At 42.4% G+C, this 19,272-nt stretch overlaps 1 protein-coding gene across 1 annotated transcript in view; it reads right to left on the bottom strand.

The window, feature by feature from the left end:
* LOC120981562 (ETS translocation variant 3-like protein) overlaps nt 1–12,676 on the bottom strand; it is a 30,491-nt gene extending 17,815 nt beyond the window's left edge. Inside the window, exons 1-2 of the mRNA XM_040411101.1 lie at nt 12,598–12,676; nt 11,483–11,568 (exon numbers count right to left, since the gene is read on the bottom strand). Of these exons, the coding sequence (XP_040267035.1) occupies nt 11,483–11,568; nt 12,598–12,676 (165 nt within the window). The remainder of the gene's footprint in view (nt 1–11,482; nt 11,569–12,597) is intronic.
* Between the last annotated feature and the right edge of the window lie 6,596 nt (nt 12,677–19,272).

The raw sequence follows: 19,272 nt of genomic DNA on the forward strand, positions 1-19,272 counted from the left end.
CACCGAGCCCCCGACCCAGGAGAGGACAACAGTGATCAGTGGTTTGTCAACACGGGAAACCGGGGACGAGGAGACTCCACCCAAGATCTGCCCCCGACAGGATCTCAGGTGCGAGCGTTTTCCCGGACGGTTCGGACATGCCAACCGAAAATGCCCACCGAGACCACAGTACATGCATCGGCCCTCGCGTCTCCGGAGTACCCTCTCCCCCTCGGACAGGCGAGCAAACCCCAGCTGCATGGGTTCACCCCCAGACAAGTCATCCCCAGGAGGCGTGGGAGGAGAGGGAGGCACGGGTGGGACAGCAAACGTAGGCGCCAATCTGTTAGAAGACCTCCGCAGGCTCTCCTTAAAGGAAGGTCTCTCCCTGAGTCTGGTGTCAATCAAAATCAGGAAAGAAATAAGAGACTCGAGCTCCACTGGTAGGTCCTTAGCTGCAACCTCATCCTTCAAGGCATCCGAGAGAAAGCAGCGACCAGAGCCTCATTATTCCAGCCCACCTCTGCTGCCAGGGTACGAAACTCAATGGCGTATTCAGCTACGGATCGTGAACCCTGTCTGATGGACATAAGGAGCTTCGCAGCAGAGGCAGCACGAGCCGGCACATCGAATACCCTCCGAAGAGATGCAACAAAACCGGAAAACTCGGCAACCACCGGATTGTTGTTCTCCCATAAAGGGCTGGCCCAGGCCAAGGCCTTGTCCGAGAGCAGCGAGATCAAGAAGCCCACCTTTGATCTCTCAGTAGGAAAGGCATGTGGCAGCAACTCGAAATAAATGCCCACCTGGTTAAGGAAACCTCGGCACTGAGTTGGCTCTCCCCCAAAGCGCCGTGGAAGAGGGGCAGAACCGGTCATACCCCGAAACACCGCAGGCGCAACAACAGGTCTCGGGGTAGACTCTGGCGCAACAACCGGAGCGGCAGTAGGAGCGACAACCGACCCATCGGCAACGGGAGCGAAATGAGCCGTGCGTTCAAGCAGGGTTAGCAACGCCACAGCGAACCGGCCCAACAGGTGATCCTGCTGATCAAGTCTGGCAACCAGCATGGGTAGCGAGGATGGCCCTGTACCGTCAGAATTCATGGCTTGGTCCTAATGTCACGGAACCATGAACCAGACGTACAACAAGAGATAAGTGAAAATAAGAAGGCTTTATTGAAAATGAAGCTGTAAAGCAAAAGTCCAAACGGATGGTGAAACCGAAGCAGAGTCTTTGAGAGGCCAGGGGTCAGGAACCAGAAGGGTAGTCAGACGAAGCCAGGATCAGGAACCAGCAGGGTAGTCAGACGAAGCCAGGATCAGGAACCAGAAGGGTAGTCAGACGAAGCCAGGATCAGGAACCAGAAGCAGCAGCAATCTTAGAAGCATGTGAACACAGGCGGACCAAGCAAGGAACTGAAGCCACAGACCTCCTATATATATGAGCTAGGCATCCAGCTCCTCCCAGTGGGAAGGAGGAGCCGCAGGGTGGAAGGCTACAAGAAACCCAGAAACCAAGATGGCCGCCAGCACATGTCAAACGAAGGAGAACAGCAAGAAGGTAAGACCATGACAGTTAAGAGTAGATAGGTTGATTCTGACTTCTGGTAGTTACAGGCACTTTACTAGGCATTTGGGGGGAGGGGGGCAACAGACCGAGGAGAGGGTGGGGAGAAGGGGGGAAGGGGGAGGGGTATGTTATTTGCGGTTTCATTCAAAGACCGTTGACAATTGCTATACGGCTTGCAATTTAATGTATGTGATACTGTATTTATTTTACTTAATGCCTTGTTTACATGACATGTTTCTTTTGGATATGTCTCTGATGTCACATGTATGTAACAAAAATTAATAAAGAAATGTGCAAAAAAAAAAAAGAATATAACTACTATAATACTGCCTCCTATGTACAAGAATATAACTACTATAATACTGCTCCTATGTACAAGAATATAACTACTATAATACTGCTCCTATGTACAAGAATATAACTACTATAATACTGCTCCTATGTACAAGAATATAACTACTATAATATTGCTCCTATGTACAAGAATATAACTACTATAATACTGCCTCCTATGTACAAGAATATAACTACTATAATACTGCCTCCTATGTACAAGAATATAACTACTATAATACTGCTCCTATGTGCAAGAATATAACTACTATACTACTGCCTCCTATGTACAAGAATATAACTACTATAATACTGCCTCCTATGTACAGGAATATAACTACTATAATACTGCTCCTATGTACAGGAATATAACTACTATAATACTGCCTCCTATGTACAAGAATATAACTACTATAATACTGCTCCTATGTACAAGAATATAACTGCTATAATACTGCTCCTATGTACAAGAATATAACTGCTATAATACTGCCTCCTATGTACAAGAATATAACTGCTATAATACTGCCTCCTATGTACAAGAATATAACTACTATAATACTGCTCCTATGTACAGGAATATAACTACTATAATACTGCTCCTATGTACAGGAATATAACTACTATAATACTGCTCCTATGTACAGGAATATAACTACTATAATACTGCTCCTATATACAAGAATATAACTGCTATAATACTGCTCCTATATACAAGAATATAACTACTATAATACTGCTCCTATATACAAGAATATAACTGCTATAATACTGCCTCCTATATACAAGAATATAACTACTATAATACTGCTCCTATGTACAGGAATATAACTACTATAATACTGCTCCTATATACAAGAATATAACTGCTATAATACTGCCTCCTATATACAAGAATATAACTACTATAATACTGCTCCTATGTACAAGAATATAACTACTATAATACTGCCTCCTATGTACAAGAATATAACTACTATAATACTGCTCCTATGTACAAGAATATAACTACTATAATACTGCTCCTATGTACAAGAATATAACTACTATAATACTGCTCCTATGTACAAGAATATAACTACTATAATACTGCTCCTATGTACAAGAATATAACTACTATAATACTGCTCCTATGTACAAGAATATAACTACTATAATACTGCCTCCTATGTACAAGAATATAACTACTATAATACTGCCTCCTATGTACAAGAATATAACTGCTATAATACTGCTCCTATGTACAGGAATATAACTACTATAATACTGCACTACTATAATATTTCCCCCTATGTACAAGAATATAACTACTATAATACTGCCTCCTATGTACAAGAATATAACTACTATAATACTGCCTCCTATGTACAAGAATATAACTACTATAATACTGCTCCTCTGTACAAGAATATAACTACTATAATACTGCCTCCTATGTACAAGAATATAACTACTATAATACTGCCTCCTATGTACAAGAATATAACTACTATAATACTGCTCCTCTGTACAAGAATATAACTACTATAATACTGCCTCCTATGTACAAGAATATAACTACTATAATACTGCTCCTATGTACAGGAATATAACTACTATAATACTGCTCCTATGTACAGGAATATATATACTATAATATTGCTCCTATGTACAAGAATATAACTACTATAATACTGCTCCTATGTACAAGACTATAACTACTATAATACTGCTCCTATGTACAAGAATATAACTACTATAATACTGCCTCCTATGTACAAGAATATTACTACTATAATACTGCTCCTATGTACAAGAATATAACTACTATAATACTGCCTCCTATGTACAAGAATATAACTACTATAATACTGCTCCTATGTACAAGAATATAACTACTATAATACTGCCTCCTATGTACAAGAATATAACTACTATAATACTGCCTCCTATGTACAAGAATATAACTACTATAATACTGCTCCTATGTACAGGAATATAACTACTATAATACTTCTCCTATGCAGCAGAATGTGTTTGATTTTGCTCTTGGTTATTTTTAGGTTGTATGTTTTTGTATTTTGTGGCTTCAGGAAATCTTTAGTGACCTGATATCAGAGATGTCATCCTGAGACACAAATAACGTTGGATTTCTATTTTTGTAGGTTGACGTCAGTGTATTAACGCCGTCCTGTAGATAAATAACTGCATGTCTCAGCCAGGGCTTCACTTCCACACCTACTGTATGTTTTGCAGGGAATTACCAAGGCATCCATTCCTGTGTGATCTTGGCATCGCTCCCGTTGCTGAATGCCAGCACCTGATACATAGCTCCTGACTGCAGTCTGTGTGCAGCAGGCCTGTGCTCCCCTCCACTGACTCTCCTTCATTTCCTCGCTTTGTGTCTCTGGGGGAAATAGGATTTAATAAAGCTTTTGTACTCCGGTCAGACAAGAAATCCTAAATGAGGTAAGAAAACATAAGGGAGGTCCTCTGAAGGAGGCAAAGACAGGGCAACGAGCGATGGGATTAACCGTGGATAAATAACGTTCTCCTGGGGTGGGGAGACAGATTGTATGTATATATTTTCAAAAGCACATTTCTGACGGACCGAAGAAATGAGGGCCTCCATCTACAGCGCTTACTTGCTTGCAGTCACAGATCTAAAAGGATAAAATTCAGTCTGGCTGTGTAACCACTAGAGGGAGCCATAGCTGTAGATTGATACAGCTTCTACATAGTTTTTTGGGGCTCGTATAAACTTTACTAGAGAGTCCACTAAAGGACAAGGCATGGCTTCAAAAGTGGTCCACAGAATTGATTTCCTAATGTCAGAGCCATAGATGTAGAGAAAATTTAAAGGACTTCCACAGGATAATGAAAAGGAATGTTTTATAGAAGAAGGTTTCACCTCTTAGACCCTTATCTAAGTCAATAAAAGGTTTTCCCCAACCATCGGTGGCTGAGACAGAGTCAAGGACTCATGTTCTCACCATAGGTTGGCCATACACAAGATAATTGTTGACCCATTTGGGCATGCTCAGCCAAAGTCATGGCTTATCTCCCTGAGAAGAAAAGGATCGAGCATGTTTAAATCCAACTGCTCAGTCTTTCCCAAATATCTTCTGTTGAGGAAGAGTTAAGTGGCCCACATACACATTGGATGGTTTCACTCGCAACCAACAATTGTGGGTTCGGACAATATTCATCTAATATGCATGAAGCTGGAGCTGGGACCCACATCTATCCGCCATTTGACATATTTCATATCTGTCCATCTATATCACCAAGACATGTCTATATCCTGTAGTATTGTGCCGATTCTTCTTAGTGTTCAATTAGAGGGCATCATTTCATCCTCCTGAAGGCCACATATATGAATGGAAAATCATTTGTCCCCATAGGTTGGCTCGAGAACATTCACCTACATTCTAACATTTGAATTCTAAAACCTAGGACATTCTTAAGTCCCGCCCCACTTAGCTGGGTATGGCTTCCAAACTGACAAATGTTCATTACTTAAAGGGATTCTCTGGGAATTAAGAAAATGAAAATACTTAATTACTTTTGTATAAATATATTCCCAAATACATTTCATTAGCTATAATGGTTCATTTTGTTTAGGGAGCGATCATTAGGAGAAATAAAATGGCCGCCGTCCTATTAGTACACACAAAACCTGTCCTAATCACACAGAAGGATAAGTTACTTCACAACACGGAGGTAGAGAGCTGCCTCATCCTCCTCTCTGCTCTGCTTGTCAGGAATCATGATCCTGAATACAACTGAGAAGATCTTCAGCTGAATATCTGTAGGAATGGAGTTCATGAGGTGACATTAAGTACAGAGAGGACAGACTGTGGTAATGGAGACTGCATACAAGTGTTGCTGCTCATTATCTACACCCCACTATCCTCTCCACTACGTCATGTCTCCTAATGAACTCCATTCCTACAGATATTCATCTGAAGATCATAATAAACTGTATTCAGGATCATAATCCCTGACACGTAAGAGAGGAAGATGGTGCAGCTCTTTAACTTGTCTTCCTGTGTAATTAGGACAGGTTTTATGTGTACTAGTAGGATGGCGGCCATTTTATTTCTCCTAATGATTGCTCCCAGGACAAAACGAGCCATTATAACTAATAAAAGGTATTTGGTAATATATTTATAATGAAGTAAAATTTAAGTATTTTCATTTTCTTAATTCTCAGAGAACCCCTTGCTTGTAAGAAGTCAGTAGGGCTAGGCTCACTTATTCTGGAATCCACCATGTAATTGGCTCTGTAAGCTACAGCACTACACGGGAACCGAATTAATTTATTTTGGAAATCTTTTTTTTATTTTAAAAAATGAATCATAAATGACATAAAAAAATCTGCCAGAACCCCTCGAGGGTGAAGAACCCCTTTTTAAAAAAAATAAATAAAAAATCATGTTTGTTTTAGGGATTACTATTTTTTTTTTTAACTATTATATAGTTAGGATTTTCTTAATTATTATTATTAATTTACGGTAGATTTTTTGGGACTTATTTTTCCATTGACATTAGATTGCCTCTTAATTATCTTATTACAACTAAAGTTTGGAAATTTGAGACGACATGATACAGTAGCACATGGTCAATATTACAAATCTGCACACATAAATGAGTCTAATATTCACTACACTCATCTAAAACAAAAAAGAAAACCCTGTTCTAATACAAAAAGTAAAATCAGATGTCCAATTTATATTTTCACAAGAATACATTATAGTTTTAGATTTTATAATCAGTTTAAAATTTTACTGCTTGAGCATCAGTTTGATTTAATTTTTTTGATTTAGATTTTTTTCAATTTAAAAAGGCATTTTATTATTTACATTACATTCATCAAGAAACGTCATAATTTAATTTTGTAAAACATTAGAAAAAAAGGATAAAAAGTTTTAAGAAAATACCAGAATATGGCTGCCTTTAGTTTTTTTTTTTATATACAAAGACATTGTTTTCATTTTGAAAAGGTTAAGAATATGAAAAAAATAAATAAATAGGAATTAGGGAATAGCAATTCCAATTCAGGTTAAAAAAAAAAAAAGTACAACAAAAATTACAAAGAGTACATACAGGTACAATATGTGCATACGGTTTGAACAGTATATTGCCAAGTACATTTTCAGTATAATGTCTATAATCCTAAACTTGCACATAAATGTAATAACCACTCATCTAAGCCAGTTGGGTTTAAGATAAAACAAAACAAAAAAAAATAAAAAAATTATATAATATAAAATTATACATATATAAAAATGCTAAATAAATAATCTTTTAAAATAGAAAAAATAAAAATCAATGAAATCGAAATTAGAGTAAGAATAGAAAATTGAAAAAATATATTAAATATAATCATTGTAATGGAAAAGAAAAAAAATATATAGAAAGACAGTAACAAAAATAATATAAAATGAAGACACTGCAAATGAAAATAACATCTAAATGGCAATGGAACTTTATGTTGCTATGAAAACTCCCCGTTCCCTTCCCTTCTTGTCTGGACTCCAGTGCAGTGTCTTACCTTCGGAGGTGAGCGCTCCAGTCTCTCGCCTGTTCTGCGGAGATCTGTCTGTCACCAGCGAGTGGCACCTTCCATCACACGCTGCATTAGAGTTACTTAAAATGATAACCCAGTGTGCAGTCCCAGTGGACCAGAGGGGGGTTCTGAGGCAGATACTTTAACCCTTGAAGTGAGGCGGCTTGACACTAAGTTAATAAAGGATAAAGCTCTTGCATTATCAGGCGACCCTTTGCCCTGAATCAGTATTGATCGGAGGCCCGATCATACTCTGCGGCTCTAATTCTCATTTATTTCGTCGTCAGACTCCCTCTCTCTCTGGGGGCTACGGTTTCATTTTAATTCCTATTGACACCAAGTGCATCGAACTAAACCTGCGTCACCCTGAGGCTTAGAAATTGTTTTGGAGTGAAATTAATTGGATGTCACCTGAATACCATGTGGGTGCAGCACCAATGCGTTCTGACCATTTATGAAGTCAGTAGGGCTGGAAAGGAGACAACGTGGACCCACATTTGTCTGGGGACACATGGGTAAAGGAGCAGCAGGTAGCCTACTTAGCTAAACTATGAAACAGCTTTCAGGTGTGCCTTAGTTCTCCTTTAGGTTCTGTTCACATCTGTTTTCTGGCTTTTGTTTAAAACGGGAGACGAAGGGCAGTGCCATATCAATCATATGATGGATCCTACATTGCGGTCCATGACATGGTTGAGGACATTGACAACGTTGAATGGAAGCAGTTTTCTTGTCACCAGTTGTGCCAGAATAAGCAAACATTACTCCCTGAATGAAGATTTGGTAGAAAATAGGCCACTACTTTAGCCATTAGCATCGTAAGTAGATTAATGTAAAAAATGGATATACACAATCAGGACAGAATCATTTTTACAGTAGAACCCTCCAAAAAGCAACTCAAGGGGTCAAAAGAACAGAGTCTTCGACACAGAAGGAGGAAGTTGATGGGCTACTCACTCCCTAGAAGAATGTCATGGGCACAAGATGATGGAAGTTGAAAATGTAATCAAAGGGCGCTAGGCATCTGAAAATATTGCCTCTGAAGGTTGAGAAGAGCTCAATATTACAAGGTCTACAAGGAGATGTCAAAACCTCTTACCACTGAATTAAACTTACTGGATCAAATTCCATCTTTTTAAAGTTATACATTGACCAGTTTTATCTGTGGGGGAGATACCAACGACAATATGTCCAGTATCAGACGTAGACCACTATTGTGCCTCAAACACAAAGGAGGCTCTAAGTAAAGGGCAACTGTCTCACCAGCTGTAAGGTTCACAGAGATTACCATCACCAATGATGACAAACGCTACCAATATATTCAGCGGCTACCATTTTCTATTTATAGGAGGAACCTGGACTGAAAACAGAGCCACACAAACAGGATTTAGGATTATGGCCTTGGAACCTGGAGGCCATGAAATGAAGGCTCTCAGTGGCTTCATCAAAATGTAGTTTATACAATATATACATTTGGACTATTGTGCCAAGGTTGGATACGGAGACAAAGTGGAATGGATGGTCAAATCTTAAAAATTATGGGCCATGTGATAACTGGCATCATACCACTGTCTTCTTCAAAAAGTCTAATTTTAGGTCCATGTTGCCTCCTAAAAATAGCAATTAATGCTATAGGTTAGGTTTTCTATCCCTTTGCAAATTATATATATTGAAGAAACTTGGACTGTCAAGGAGTCCATCAAATAAGAGGAGGGGTTAAAGGCTTCTAGTCTGGAAGCCATGGGTTCAATACCTAAAGGGGAACCATCAAAGTGATGTTCTTTTGTTGAGTTATCATACCAAGGGTGAAATGTATACAAGTATATTTGATTAGGACTATAGATACTGAAGAGAAATGTCCACCTCAAATCCCTAAGTGGTGACTGGGTCAAAAAAAAGTCTTGCATTCTGAAGACCAGTGTGCCAAGTATCTCAAGAGTTAGACCTTAAACAGACAAATGTTATCTCATTTCTATTCCACGTTAGGCAGGTAGATGCTTGTTGAACCATTATGGTGTTATAATTGCTATTAAGGAATAACAGCGGCCAAGAGCAGCATCCAAAAACTACAAGCCCAGCATAAAAACGCAGTCGAGGCGAGGGATTATACTGCTGGAGAGGGAGACGGCCGCTCTGGTTACTGAAGGCTTTTCATATCCCATTAGCACCAATGAAATGTGACAGCCTAGGATCAATAACAATCCAAGCAAACAGACTGAGTAATGAACTCATTCCAGGCAGATTTAGGTGTTGGCTCCATGACTGCACCCCCCGCACCCAAACCTTCCCGTGTTTATGAAGACCAGGCAGAGTTACCTAGACTGAAAACTTTTACACACTATAGAACATATTGTGAAGGCATATTTACTGCTCCCCACCCAAAGTAAAAAACAAACAAACAAAAAACAATATGCCCATCGGCTGTCCTGTCAATTTGTGGAGGAGGACAACCTATAGGGCGGCCATTAATGAGAAGAACTGGAAATTCAATAAAAAGGATAAGTCTCATAGTAGAATCTCTATACTTTGTTGTGAAAGAATTGCATCGAGAAACTCTTGGTCCAGATGAAGTAGAGAGCTACATCATCCATGCTGAAGTCTAAAAGTGGCCACAGATTACAGAGAAGTTGTTGGTTGATGGTTGAACAGCAGTTGAGCAATTATCTAGTAAACAAAACTCATTTTAGTCCATATTTTCTGTCACAGTTGTTTAAACTGGGCCATGGATGAAAGATCTTTCTGGGAACATTTCTTCACAGAACGATCTTTCATTCACAAATGAAATATCTTTTGCCGGATTGTCGGCCGAAAACCTTAAAACACAGCAGACTTGATTTCCAACGATAATGGTCCTTAATCGGTCGGCTAAAACAGCCGTTGAATATCCATTTTGGTTGAAATTTTCCATTTTGATCAACTTTAGAAAAAGGTGTATGGCCACCTCAAGCTGCACAGGCAGTAAATTGGGGGTGGCAGATCACTTCTCTAGCATGCTTCTGCATCACCATAGATGCCCAAATAAAAATAATCAGAGCTTGAAGGAATAAAAAGGAAGAAGAACAGAGACAGCTCATGTGGAGACCTCTTTATCTCCATGGTAACAGACTACAAACATGTGTAGTCTGATCCTGCAGACATGTCCAACAACAATCCCTCTGCCCACTTTCCTTGTGAAATGACACACGGGGGCCAGGGACGACAAATTTATCAGTCGCCCATCGACCAACCAGATTTCTTCTTTCATTTTTCAGAGGTCCTTTGAAAAATGAAACCTGAAATCTGGTTGCTTGGGGCAACTAAATCAGTTTGTTCTTTATACCAGTTTTGATAAATCTCCCCCACAATGGTGGTAATCCCTAACCAGAGAGACACATATGGGGTCATTTATCAAATTGGTTTAAAGTGGCTTAGTTGCCCATAGCAACCAGACTCCACTTTTCATTTTTGACAGCTCCTTTGGAAAATTAAAGGTAATATCTGATTGGTTGCTATGGGCAACTAAGCCAGTTCTACTTTACACCAGTTTGATAAATGATCCCTTTTTTTAGAAGTTTTTAAGGCCTTGTTCATATCTGTTTTTCACAGAAATATGCTATCCGCCTTTTCCACAGACAGCACACTTACCCATTGATTTTAATGTGTTTGTTCACACATCATTAGTCCATTAGGCCTATATTGCATGAGACTTGAAAAACCTATTTTTCCAAGAAAAATACCTACTCTTGACGATGGCCATCTGCAACACTAGAATCCGCCAGTAGACAAAACAGGTGATGTTTCTGGGAGATTGAGGGCCTTATCATAGTAATCCAAATAGGTGGGATTGAACAAATAATTTAAGTTCTTCTACTTTAGTCTACTGCCGTGTAAGGATGATGCAAGGAAAGACAAAACTCCCACGACGTAAAGGCTCATTCTCCTCATCTTAAAAAGAAAAGCTTCTTCAGGACAAATCCCTGGACCAATGATTTACAAGATGTCATATTACACTCACGAGGCACATCCAGGCCCCATTAAAATACTTTTAGCAACCACATGGTGACAACTTACCTTGGTCAGAGTTCCATAATCTCTTACTGCCCTTACAGTAAAGAATCCAGATGATGTAGAAACCTCTCCTAACCACTGGATGCCTCCTTATATAATGACAGTCCGGGTATAAAAAGATAAGAATGAAAATAGGAGACTATGATGGTTAACATTATTAAGGCTTCCGTTTTAACCTCTTACAAGAGGTCTTCATTCCTCCTTAACATGGTTCCATTACACCGAAGCCAGTATTAGTCACTCGTACAGAATGCCCGTAACAATCACAGAATAAATATTACTCATGCATTTGGGGCGGGAAAGTAAATCTTTATACACATATTCGTAAGACCAGGGATGCCAACCTCATAGTATCTGCTAAAATTATAAAAGGTCTCTCAAAAGGTCAGTGACTCATAAGAGGATTCCAAGAGGATTTGAGGAATAAACCAATTTCTTAGTGAATCAGCCACTCAAACAACAAATGTTCTAGATCAGTTCCACCTCCTGGATAGAATCTATCATCATCTCCATTTGCATAGTACTGGAATGACTCAATACTTGGCCGATGTTCTAGGACCAAGTACAAAAATAGCTGCAACATCGTCACGGTTAGAGGTTATATGTTCCATGGTTGTAGATCTTGAGAAGGACGAGCCAAGGGGAAGGAAGACAACTAAGAAGGACTTGCATTTTTTTCAATAATCGTCTGGAGGCTTCCATTTTGGATACCAATTTGAGCAAAAACCCACCAGCCTAAGCTTCTAAAAATATTGACTGCCAATTAGTTGGGAATTAATTCTAATTGGTAGGATTAGAACTGGAGTGATGTGTCTTCTCTAATATCACACAAGGTTATCTTCAAGAAGTGAAAATAATCGTAGACCTGAATGTTCTCTTCTAGGTCAACGTACATGGTGAAGTTGGTCAGGTCATATCCTATGGCAATGTATAGTCTGCAATGTAAGGATTGATGCCACCCAAATGAGACCATCTAGAATTTGAGCATGGACTATAAAGCTCATGGTGTATTTAAGAACATTGATTTTTACCATGAAAGGTAAAAAAATTAGGAGTCTCAAAGTTATACAACATATCAGACCTCAGAGTGGCTGACCCACACTGGAGATAATACTTACCTGGTCCCTGTTGCTGTGTTGGGTCTCTAGCTTCCCACATCCAGCTCACCTCATCTCCCTGGTGAGCTGATATCAACATCCTTTTGACAAAGGGGGCACGTGACCATGGCACTTACCTGCTCCTCTTGTGTCATGACAAATGGTCATGTAATGCAAAGGGAGCAGTTTAGAGCGGTGGCGAGCGATTAGGAAAGGTTCCTAACATTTTTCAATTGCTCAACACTAAGATACCTGCTAGCTGTCTGTGCATGGGATCACTTCACATCCAGGTGGTCAAGAGTTCTAATTTCGGTTGATTGCCATTACCCACACAGATGGACTTCGATCTACAAATGTAAACCACAGTTACAGTTCACCGACTACAAGCCAACATGTTGGCAAGGAGTTCACCATTAGTCTGGTGTGGAAAAAAGTATTCTGTTACGGGTCTTTAGGTTTTTTTACGACAGTGATGGGACCTATAGATAACTGCCTTTATAGCTACATACAATATATGGAAGCAACAAAAAACAGGCAGCAGTTAAAAAAAAGCCAATTCCTTTAAAAAACAGCAGAACCTTCAACTTTGTAATTAATACATCTGAAGCATACCAAGGCAAGCCGCCAGGATCTTCCCTCCCCCACTCACATTACTGAATTGGTCACGATGCTGGAGCAGCGAAAGTAACAAAGAAAGTGAAAAGCAATAGGGAAGGAACGCAACGTCTAAATGAGATTTGAGATCAAGCAATTACATGATCAATACAGATGAAATAGAGTAATCCCGCTGATCAATAGCCAGGCACGTGCAGAGCTTCTGATGGGGTCCCTGACCAAACTGAAGATGGGAACTCTCAGAAGCTATTACCAGGGCTGGGGATCACGGGCAGAAGAAAAGTGAAGCATTACGTACTTTAAACATACACATTTTTTTTAAATAAAAAAATCCTACAACTTCCCCACTTGTGAGATGTACTGTATGTGACGAGACTCTGGACAAGGAAGAGAATCTTTGTAGTAAACCCACGCATATCAAACGCTGCATAGGAGATGCGTAGGACTAGCACTCTCCAAACAATGGAGGGGAAAACTGGCTAGGCTGTCTCTGAAGGGAGGAGAGTAGGCCATAAAGACGTTTAGAAGTAGGGTTGTCAAGATACCAACATTTTGATTCAATTTCGATACCATAAAAACGTATTGCGACACTCAATGCCACACGAAAAATAATAAAAAGACCAGAAAACCTGCATGCTTTCCACATTTTATAGAAAGTCGACCCATAATCCTAACATTCCTATCCTATTTTTTGGGGGGACATGGGGGGGGGGGGGGGGGGAAAAAGGAAAAAAAAAATATATATATTTTTAGTGAAACACCTGTAAAATCTTTTTCTCGTCTTTTCCATTGGGGAACACAGACCATGGGTATAGCTTAAGCCACCACTAGGAGGAGACACTATACAAATAAGAAAAAAAACTGCTCCTCCTCCACTGGCTATACCCCCATGCTCCAACAGGAGGACCTCAGTGCGTGCAAAAGCAGTAGGAGAAGGAGACAAAAAACAAATATTAACAAATTAAACAGAACCGAGGAATACCGCCATCAGGCCGTAAACCATAAGGTCCCAATAGAATAGAACCAACCCCTCCTGTAACAGACAAGAATGGGTGGGAGCTGTGTCCCCCAATGGAAAAGACGAGAAAAAGATTTTACAAGTGAGTTTCACAAAAAATCTCCTTTTCTCGCCCATTCCATTGGGGGACACAGACCATGGGACGTCCCAAGTTGTGATGTAGAGGCTCGATTGCGCCTAGCCCAGGAGGCCCCCAGTGGAGTGCGCGGTAACCCCCGCTAGGGGAAACCCTACCGCGGGACTGATAGGCCATGGTAATAGTCAACCGAATCCACCGAGCCACAGTGACCTTGGAGGCCACCAGACCCTCACGAGGCCCCTCGGGAACCACAAAAAGGGAGTCCGAGCGGCGAAATTGGGCAGTAACCAACAGGACCCCCGCAAAGCACGAACAACATCCATAGAATGGAGAGCGCGCTCCTTGGGGTTCGCCGGAGCGGGGCAAAAAAAGAAGGGACTGGGGGCAGTACGACCCTATCCTTATGGAAGACCAAAAAGGGTCCCTTGGAGGAAAGGGCGCCCAGCTCCGATACCCTCAAGAAAGAGGTGATGACCACCAAAAGACCACCTTCCAGGTGAGAAGACTCAGGGAAATGTCCCCCAGGGGCTCAAAGGAGCCGCCTGTAGAGAAGACGGGACCAGGTTCAGATCCCAGGGGGGTTGGAGAGGGACAAAGGGAAGGACCGAATGCGCCACCCCCAGTAGGAAGGTCCTCACCGGACCGAGCAGAGACCGAGACCGCTGAAAGAAAATGGCCAGAGCAGAGACCTGACCCTTCAGAGAGCTCAGGGACATTCCCATCTCAAGACCCGACTGGAGAGAAGAGAGGATCACCTGAACGGAGAAACGAAGTGAAAAAACACCTAACTTCTCGCAAAAAGGCAAGAAAGGCCTTCCAGGTACGATAGTATATCCGGGAGGAAGCTGGTCTCCTGGCTCTTATCATGGACTTCAAGACAGAGTCCGAGAAGCCCCTCTACGCCAAGATAGAGGTCACAACAGCCACACCGTTAAACGAAGCGGCTGTAAAATCCGGTGGAAGAGTGGTCCTTGAGACAGCCGGTCCTCCCTGAGAGGAAGAGGCCAGGGAATGTCTGCCAGCATCCGAGTGCCTTCTGAGAACCAGGCGCAGCGAGGCCAATCGGGAGCGATGATTATGGTCAGGGATCCCTTCCGCCGCGACCCTGCGAAGAACCTTTGGGAGTGAGGCAGTGGTGGGAAGACAGATGAGCGCAAAGTCTCGCCATGGAGACACCAGAGCGTCCACCCCGTACGCCTCAGGATCCCGAGCTCGGGCCAGGAATGTGGGAACCTCGTTGTTGAGCCTGGACACCATCAGGTCCATGTCCGGGCGGCCCCAACGTCGACAGACGTCCTCGAATACGTCCTGATGCAGAGACCACTCTCCCAGATCCACCCTGTTGCGGCTGAGAAAGTCTGCCGTCCAGTTTTCGACCCCTGGGATGTACACTACAGACCATATTGGAACATGGGCTTCCGACTAACTGGAGGATTCTTTTCACCTCTTGCATCACCTGTCCGGCTGCGGGTTCTGCCCTGAATATTGATGTAGGCCACAGCTGTGGCATTGTCCGACTGGACCCTTATCAGGAGACCCGCTAGGAGGGGGGTCCAATGAGACAGAGAAAAATTACTCTGAGCTCCAGTATGTTGATCGGAAGGCGGGCTTCCACTTCTGACCCACCCTCTGAACCGTCCGAGCCCGGAAAAAGCCATCCCAACCCCGGAGACTAGCATCGGAGATTGGGAGGAAGGATCTCCCTGAAGCCAGATTCTGAGGGGACAGCCACCACGGGAGTCCCATGCGAACCCGAGGCGGTAGGCGGATCTGAGAGTCCAGACCCCTCGATGTCCTGTCCCAGAAGGACAGGATCGCCTGTCGCAGCAGCCGAATGTGAAACTGGGCAAAGGGAACAGCCTCGAAGGAGGCCCCCATAAGCCCCAGACCCTGCATGCACTCCCTGATGGAGACACACGGAGAATGCAGAAGGCGAGACACCGACTCCCGTATCCGAGAGAACTTGTAATCCGGAAGGAATACCCGGGCTGCTATGGTGTTCAGAATCATCCCCAGGAAGGTCACCCTCTGGGCAGGTTGGAGAGAGGACTTCGGGAAGCTGATCAGCCAGCCAAACTGCTGCAGGCCTTTATCAGTATGTCGTCCAGGTAGGGCACCAGAGATAATGACTGCCGCCAATGGCGAAGCGCAGGAATCTGTGGTGAGATTCTGCGATAGGGACATGCAGATAGGCGTCCCGGGTGTCCACTGACGAGAGGAACTCCCCTGGAAAAGAAGCAATAACGGAGCGGAGGGATTCCATCCGGAACCTCCGCACCCGACGGGACTTGTTAAAGAGCTTCAGGCCTAGGACCAGACATACAGATCCCTCCTTCTTTGGCACCACAAAGAGATTTGAGTAGAACCCTGTTCCTCCAGAGGAACTGGGGCAACTACTCCCCGGACCAGAAGGGAAAAGACCACTTGTAAAAGGGTTCGGGGCTCGGGCCGGATCACCCAGAACCCGAGAAGGGAAGAAACTTTCTGGAGGCCTGGAAGCGAATTCTCTCTTGTAACCAGAAGTTACAATTTTCAGGGTCCAGGCGTCTCGAACGTGAGCTCTCCAGACCTGCTGAAAGGAGAGCAGGCGGTGGGGGCGCCCCTTCAGGCGGAGAACTGTTTGGGAGCCGTGGGGCGGGCAGAACTCCCCTGGAATTGTGCCTGCGGACGCCAGGGAGGCGGAGGTGTAAAGGAAGGCTTCTTGCGGGAGTCCTGAGAGCCACCGGAGGGGGCTGTCTCGAACGGACTGGTTTCTAGAGCCAAAGGGGCGAGCTTTGAAGACGCGCTTGGATCTAGATTGGGGCAGGTGTGTGCTCCTGCCCCCCCGGAGCGTCAGAGATAACCTCTTCCAGCGTAGGGGATCATTTTTAATATTTTATTAGTTTGGACCTTTAATATGTATTTTTTTATTATATATTATATATAATGTAAAATTGGGAAGGGGTAATATAAACTTAATATTTTGGGTGGTTTTTTTTCTTTTTTAATTTAATAACCATTAGCCTATAACCTTTGTCCTATTCACCCTAATAGAGCTCTATTAGGGTGTATAGGACTTTACACTCTCCCTGCTGCCCTGTGCATAGTGCACACAGCAGCAGTGAGCTTAGCATGGCGGCCAAGGATTCAGTAGCATCCTGGGTGCCATGGTAACCGATCAGAGCCCCGCGATCTCACTGCTGGGGCTCTGATTGGAAGCTGCCACCAGTGACTATAACACTGTGGAGTTATTAGCCGCGGTTCGCTGGATTGCATGCCCTGTTCTGACAGGGCATGCAATCCAGCGAACCGCTGCATCATATATATATATAATATATATGCCAAAAAGTTGTGTTTTGAAGACTTTTTAGATGCTGGGTATGTGATACCGCTGGCACCCGCCGCCTATATTTTAATTAATGGGTTAATTATCTTCATTGGTGGCGTAGTGGGCACGCCCCCTCTCTTATTGGGGCAATTTTATTTTATGATTGCATTTTACTCATTTTGGGCTAAAAATCATGTTTTCAATTGGTCTGTATTAAAAAAAAATATCCAGCTTTAACTTTGTGCTGGTCATCTAATAAACCTTATTTCTAAATTACTAAAATGTCACTTATTTAAGCCTTATTATGCCATAAGGAATGGTCAGGAGTTCAGAGATAAGCCATCAGCTGAGCTGCTTGACTGAACAGAGTGACCGTTCAGAGCCTGCTACTTGAGAATCTCAAGGCTGCACAGAGACATAGGTTCAACATTTTTAATAAACACCAATTGAAAAAATGATTTGTAGTTCAAAGTGAGTACAATGCAATTATAAAGAAGAATGTCCCCAAAAGTTGTAAATAACCCTTAATACTCACAATTCCTCACAAATTCACTTTTGGCAAAAAAACAACAACACCCCCTTAAAGGCAAAAGCAAATGGAATCAGATGAGTAGCTGAAACCTCAAGGTCCAATTTAAATCAATTTAAGACGTTATTGTGAGAAATGTCCCAAAAGGAGTTAATGCAAATTCTATTTGTGAAACTGATTGACCAATTGAGACACAGCCAAGCAGTGTCCATTCTAAAGTTCATCAAAATGGAGAATTTCAACCAAAATGATCATTCATATGGTGAAATGTGACTAATAATCCTTTTAGCTGACCAATATGGACTAAGGTGTATGTCCGTGTCTGCGAAGGGTTCGCTCACCAGATGATTGTTCAACCAACCTCTAACTAATGTTTATGGCCACCTTTGAAAGGGAAGCTGAGTGATATGAAGAAGCAACCGGTTCTTGTGACTCAACATCTAAGTAAGGCGGTGATCCTCAACTCCAGTCCTCAGGGGCCCACCAGCAGGTCACATTTTCAGGATTTCCTTAGTATTGAGCAGATGATATACTTGGTATCCATGCATTGTCTGATAGAAAGGTATATGGAGAACGGAGCGGGGAGCGCTGTGGCTGGAGGACCCCAGATTTCCCAGGGTCCGTCCACCACCAAGCGCTAATCCCCGCCTCTCCCATAGAAGTGAATGGGACCATACCGCGCATGCGCAGCCCATGCTCCCATTCATTTCTATGAGGCAGACGGAAATTTTCAGCGGCCTCAAAGAAATGAATGAGGCAGTGTGCTCTCCTTCACTTTTGGGGCTCCGTTCTCGATATAGGTGCAGGTCCCAGCGGTGGGACCCGCACCTATCAGACAATCCTAGCGATATGCCCCCATTGTCTGAGATGGGAAAACCCTTTTAACTTGAGGAACACTGATCTAACCAGCCCTGAAGCAATTTTCTCTTTACGGAGCTCCATGTCCCCATCATCAAGTCAATCAGTCTAGAAAAGAGAAACAAAACCCAAAAACACACAAGCAGATTCAACATTTAATGAAAAGGGAAATTTTTATTAACTTTTCCAAAATCTTAAAATTTGAGGTAAAATACTTTTACTTTCAATTCATTTTATACAAAATACAGAGCTATCACATACCCCTGGGGAAAAAAATATGTATATTATAC

The sequence above is a fragment of the Bufo bufo genome, chromosome 11 (genome assembly GCF_905171765.1).
Source record: "Bufo bufo chromosome 11, aBufBuf1.1, whole genome shotgun sequence".
In the NCBI taxonomy this organism is placed as follows: domain Eukaryota; kingdom Metazoa; phylum Chordata; class Amphibia; order Anura; family Bufonidae; genus Bufo; species Bufo bufo.